Consider the following 5,940-nt stretch of genomic DNA (forward strand, 5'->3'; position numbering starts at 1 on the left):
AATTCGACTGGGACAACATTACTATTATAGGACAAGCCAAACAGAGAACAGCCAGGGAATTCCTCGAGGCATGGCACTCATCCACAGATTCAATCAATAAGCACATCGACCTGGACCCAATATACCGGCCACTGCAACGGACAGCTGGAACTGACAACCGGAAGCGGCAGATACAAATCACTACAAATGCTGGAGGAAAGATCACAGAAGCGCTTCACAGGAGGCTCCCAAGCACCGAGGATGTCACCTAGACAGGGGACAAAACGTCTGCAACACATGACTATTAATTGGTGGAGCAGGTTCTGGGGCTGAATGTTCTACTCCTGGCCCTGAGATCATTTCTGTTTATGTTCCTCATGTGGTTGATGCCCTGATGTCAATCCACAGTGGGATAGTTTTACTATGTTAAAGGTACTATACAAATTAAAATTGTTGTTGTTGTGAGGAGACATTGAGGATTACCATAGTAAGTTTGTTTTTAGTAAGTCAGTTATTTTCAGGAGCAGAGGTAGACAGGAGGGAATGAGAAAATTCCTGCTCAGTCCAGGTACAGACAATCAGAAGAGAGAAAGTGAGAGAGAGAGAGAGAGAGAGAGAGAGAGAGAGAGAGAGAGAGAGAGNGAAAGTGAGAGAGAGAGAGAGAGAGAGAGAGAGAGAGAGAGAGAGAGAGAGAGAGAAAGCGGGAGAGAGAGTTGAGGAGGAGGAAGGTTGTTTGAGTTTGAGATCTACTTTGTACCTGAGCACTCCCCAGACGCTTCCAATCCGTGCTGAGGTAGAATTTGACACCCTGGAGGGAACCTTTGAGGGTGGCACCGCGGATTATCAGCACAATCAGGACCAGGTAGGGGAATGTAGCAGTCACATAAACAATCTGAAAGACACAGAGAGATGGCAGCACATCAGGGCAAACAAACATTGTGGAGCAGAGCCTGCACAGTCATGGTACTGAAAATGTTTGAGGGAGTCTGGCTCCTTATTAATCCAGGAGAAAGTAAGCACTGCAGGTGCTGGAGATCAGAGTCGGAAAGTGTGTTGCTGGAAAAGCACAGCCGGTCAGGCAGCATCTGAGGAGCAGGAGAATCAACATTTCATGCATATGCCCTTCATATTGAAACGTCGATTCTCCTGCTCCTTGGATGTTGCCTGACCTGCTGTGCTTTTCCAGCACCACACTTTTCAAATCCTTAACTCAGTTCTTCAGACAGGCTGCAGATACTGGGTGGGCCTTTCAGTCAGTAACAGCAGGATCCAAGTTGGCTGAGGGTGATGGAATGCACGTCTTGTTATTCTGAGATCAGTGGAGATCTGTGTGGATCCAGTTGAAAACAAACTCAAACCAGTTCCCAATGAGCTTGGTCCCACACATAATCCAACTCCCACTGGCAGGAAACTACCACAATCACTGATGCAGCATTGATGGGGTTGTGAGGTTGGTGTGGAGGTGGTTTAACTGAAACAGCATCTGACAGCAGTACAGTGTCTAGGAATACACAAGGGAAGGACATTGATAGGTTACTGGGTACAGATGGATGTTAATACCCTGGAGAAATACAGAAACGAGGAGCAGGGGTAGGCTGGACAGTGGACAGTGTTCAAACCTGCTCCACCATTTATTATGATCACAGCTGATCCTCAAACACAAGGCCAAATTCCCACTTTCTCCAATACACCTTGATGCCTTTAAAACCTCAAACTTAATTTATCTCTTTCTTGAATATATTCAGTGACTTGATCTCTACAGCCTTCTGTGGTAGAGGGTACCAGAGGTTCACTCTCCACTGAGAGAAGAAATATTTCCTCATCTCAGTCCTAAATGATCTACCCAGCACTCTGAGACTGTGTCCCCTGGGTCGAGACTCCCCACTCAGGGGAAACACTATCCCTGCATCCCGTCTGTCCAGCCCTGTTAGAATGTTACATGTCCACTCACTCTCATCCTGTTGAACTCTAGTGATTACAGACCCAGGCGAACCAACCTGTCACAGGACAGTCCTCCGAGTGAACTCCCTGCACTCCCTCCATGACAAGTCTATCCTTTCCTCAGTAGGGAGACCAAAGCTGTATTCAATACTGCAGGTGTGGTCTCACCAAGGCCCTGTTTAACTGCAGTAAGACATTTAGACTTCTGAACTCAGATCCCCTTGCAATGAAGGCCAACACACCATTTATATTCCTATTTACTTGCTTCATCCTTATTGATTGGTGCGTAAGGTCTCTTTTGTACATCTACATTGCTTAATAAATCACTTTAAAGAGATAGAGGAGTGTTGATTGGAGCGTTAATACATGCGGCAACTGGGTTTTGATGGGAACATTATCATATGAGGTGACTGGTCTTTAAAGAAAGGGTTAATGGCTAATGGGGGATGAACTGGTGTTGATCGAGGGGCAATGCAGTAGAGGGACAGATGCTGATGGAGTGTTAATATCGTGGGTTAATATAGTTTGGGTTAATGTAGTTCAGTGATAAGTGATGGTGGAGGTTCTCTGTGATCAGCTCACCTTGCCTGAGCTGCGAATCCCTTTCAGACAGCACAAGAAGATAATGACCCAGGCAGCGAGCAGGCAAATGGCCAGTTCCCATCGGACAGGGCCTGGGTCATGTAGCCCTGAACTCCTCGACAATCCCAGGGTACGCTCACTGCAAAACAAGGAACCCACTGCATCAGATAGCTGCGATGTGGCACTCAGAACACCCAACAGCAGAGGGGTGGAAACAGAACATTTACAGGTATCATGGACCAGGCCAGTGACCCTCAAAACATTTCAATAAGGCAGCCCAGACCCTAACTCTGATAGTTGTTTTAAGCCGGTGTAAAGTAGATATTCTAGGAGAGGATCAGCTGGTTAAACCACTTAATTTTGAACAAAACAGAATTTATTTACAAAATTACTGAATGAAACACACACAACAGAAAACAGAATAACTTAAACCTCTTCGAAAACCCAACGGATTATCCTGACTCAATGCTGCTGTTCCCAATACTTGCAACAATCCTCTTACACACTCCTTGGCACAAAAGGAAAAATAAACCCAACGTTTTACAGGAGAGAAGTCAGAGAGTACCAGCCTAGACCTGCTTCTTTGGGTCCAGCAGCTTTTTCCACACTACTGCTAAAAACCAAACCAAACCAGAGAAAAGCTGAGCTGGGAGAGCCGGCCACTCCCATTTCATTGTACAAGTGTTTTTTTTAAACTTGAAAGCTTGTCGCCTGAGGCAGTATCTGTTAGCTATAATCAAACTAGCCCTAAAACCGTTCAATTTAGACTTTTTGGAGTCTGTGTCTTTTACGACATCTCTGAAAAAAAACCCAAGGACAACATAACCTTGTTAAAGGAGCAGCATTATCGCACAGTGAATTATAAACCAAGGTCATACACAGCTATACTGATCCTAGAAAGCTCTCCAGTTAGAAACAAAAATCCTGCTGGACTCAAAACATTAACTCTTTTTTTTTCAGATGCTAAGCAACTCAGATACTGCTCCATTTCTGCAGCAACGTCTGTTTCTTATATCAGATCTCCAGCATCCTCCTTGTTGTTTGTTTATTAACGTGCCCAGTTGTCACTGGTTCAACATCCTGTGCACTTACTAACGAGGCTGTCATGTAGCTAAACACCAGCAGGAACCTGTGACGTTAAATACTCTGCTGAGGGTTCACTGTAATTGTTACACATCTGAGATATTTAAGAGATGTGCTAAGGTGCTGTGCAAGTCTGTCTGACCTTCCATTTGTCTAATTAGTGACAAAAATAGAATAGTAGAGAAGAAAAGAGGTAACTTACTTCCAGAAGACTTCACTTGCACTTTGCTGAGTTAGGTTGGCTGTTAAATTCTGCAGAGAATGAGAGAGAGCAGTTCCTGTCAGTCTGTGAGTCAAAGGGCACCAACACTGTCAGCAGCTACAGATTCATTACTGAAGGCCCCAGTGACAGTGAAGGAACACATTACTTTAACATTTATGGTAATTGAATCACACATCTATCTCGTTTCTTCTCTTTTACTCGTTAAAATTCCTCGATTTAGTTTTCCCACTAATTAATGAAAACTAACTTAAGGACTCTGATGGAAGGAGGCCACTCAGCCCACTGAACTTGCCCCATCATTTGATTAGATAACGGCTGGTCTGCTATCTCAATGTAACTTTCCATTCTATCCTTATAGCCCTTCGACACTTGAATCAATTATTAAGGAGGTAATGGCAGCACAATTGGAAAACGATAACCTCATCAAACAGAGTCAGCATGGCTTCACTAAATTATCTAACTTCTGCCCCCATTCGTGTTCCAAAGAACAAAGAAAATGTACAGCCCAGGAACAGGCCCTTCGGCCCTCCAAGCCTGAGCTGATCCAAATCTACTGTCTAAACGCCCAATTCCTAAGCATCTGTATCCCTCTGCTCCCCACCTACTCCTGCATCTGTCCAGACGCATCTGGGAAATTGTGCCTGACTAATGTATTAGTTTTTCGAGGAATTTGTAACCAGAGTGGATGGAGGGGAACCAGCGAATGTGTTGGATCTAGACACCAAAAGTTGTTCAACAAGGTACCTCACAGCAGGTTACGCATCAGTCAAGAGCCCATGATGTTGGAGGTTGTATATTGGCATGGATAGGGAACTGGCTCATGGGCAGGAAACAGCAAAAGGGAATAAGGGTTTTTCCAGGTTGGTGACCCAAGACCAACCCACAGGGATCGGTGCTGGGGCTGCAACTGTTAACAATATTAATGACTTGGAGGGAGGGAGGGAATGTACTGTAGCCAGGTTTACAAACAACACAAAATGTAGGTGGGAAGGCAGGTTGTGAGTGGGATACAAATAGTTTATAAAGAGAGATTGATAGATTGAGTTCGTGGGCAAGAAGTTGGCAAAGAAGTATCACCTGGGAAAATGTGAAGTTGTTCAAAATACAAAGAACAAAATAACAGACTATTATTTAAATAGAAAAAAATTAAAGAAAGCTGTAACACAAAGGAATCTGGAGGGACTTGTACATGAAACGAGTGTCTAAGTGTGCCCTTGTTCAAGAAGGGCAGTAGAGAAGACCCAGGGAATTATGGCCCAGCCTTACAACTTTGTTGTAGGAAACACTTTGGAAAGGATTATAAGAGATAGAATTTATAATCATCTAGCAAGCAACAATTTAATTGGAGTCAGACAATATGGTTTCATCAAGGACAGGTCATGTCTCACAAACCTCATTGAGTTTTTTGAGAAGGTGACCAAGTATGTAGATGAGGGTAGGGCAGTTGACCTGGTGTACATGGACTTCAGTAAAGTCTTGATGAAGTGCCACATGGTAGGCTTTTGGAGAAAATGCAGAGCATGGGATTGAGGGTGATTTAGCAGTTTGGATTAGAAACTGGCTTTCTGTAAGAAGGCAGCAAGTGGTGGTTGATGGAAAATATTCAGCCTGGAGTCTGGTTACTAGTGGTGTGCCACACGGATCTGTTTTGGGACCACTGCTATTTGTCATTTTGATAAATGACTTGGACGCAGGCAGAGGTGGATAGGTTAGTAAGTTTGCAGATGACACTAAAGTCGGTGGAGTGGTAGACAGTGTGGAAGAATGTTACAGGTTCAGGGGGACGTGGATAAACTGCAGAATTGGGCTGAGAGGTGGCAAATGGAATTCAATGCAGATAAATGTGAAGCCTGATGAAGGGCTTTTGCCTGAAACATTGATTTTCCTGCTCCTCGGATGCTGCCTGACCTGCTGTGCTTTTCCAGCACCACTCTCATCTGGACACAGCTAAATGTGAGGTGATGCACTTTGGGAAGAATAACAGGAAGGCAGAGTACTGGGTCAATGGAAAGATTCTTGGTAGTGTGGATGTGCAGAGGGATCTTGGTGTCCATGTACATAGATCCCTGAAAGTTGCCACCCAGATGGATAGTGCTGTTAAGAAGGCATACAGTGTGTTAGGTTTCATTCGT

General features: G+C 44.4%; 1 protein-coding gene across 1 annotated transcript in view; it reads right to left on the minus strand.

Moving 5' to 3' along the window:
* Positions 1-5,940, minus strand: part of slc6a7 (solute carrier family 6 member 7) — a 66,295-nt gene that overhangs the window by 17,714 nt on the left and 42,641 nt on the right. Inside the window, exons 5-7 of the mRNA XM_043692730.1 lie at positions 3,788-3,837; positions 2,503-2,641; positions 737-871 (exon numbers count right to left, since the gene is read on the minus strand). Coding sequence (XP_043548665.1) covers positions 737-871; positions 2,503-2,641; positions 3,788-3,837 — 324 coding nt within the window. The remainder of the gene's footprint in view (positions 1-736; positions 872-2,502; positions 2,642-3,787; positions 3,838-5,940) is intronic.

The sequence above is a fragment of the Chiloscyllium plagiosum genome, chromosome 6, assembly GCF_004010195.1.
Source record: "Chiloscyllium plagiosum isolate BGI_BamShark_2017 chromosome 6, ASM401019v2, whole genome shotgun sequence".
Classification (NCBI taxonomy): Eukaryota; Metazoa; Chordata; class Chondrichthyes; order Orectolobiformes; family Hemiscylliidae; genus Chiloscyllium; species Chiloscyllium plagiosum.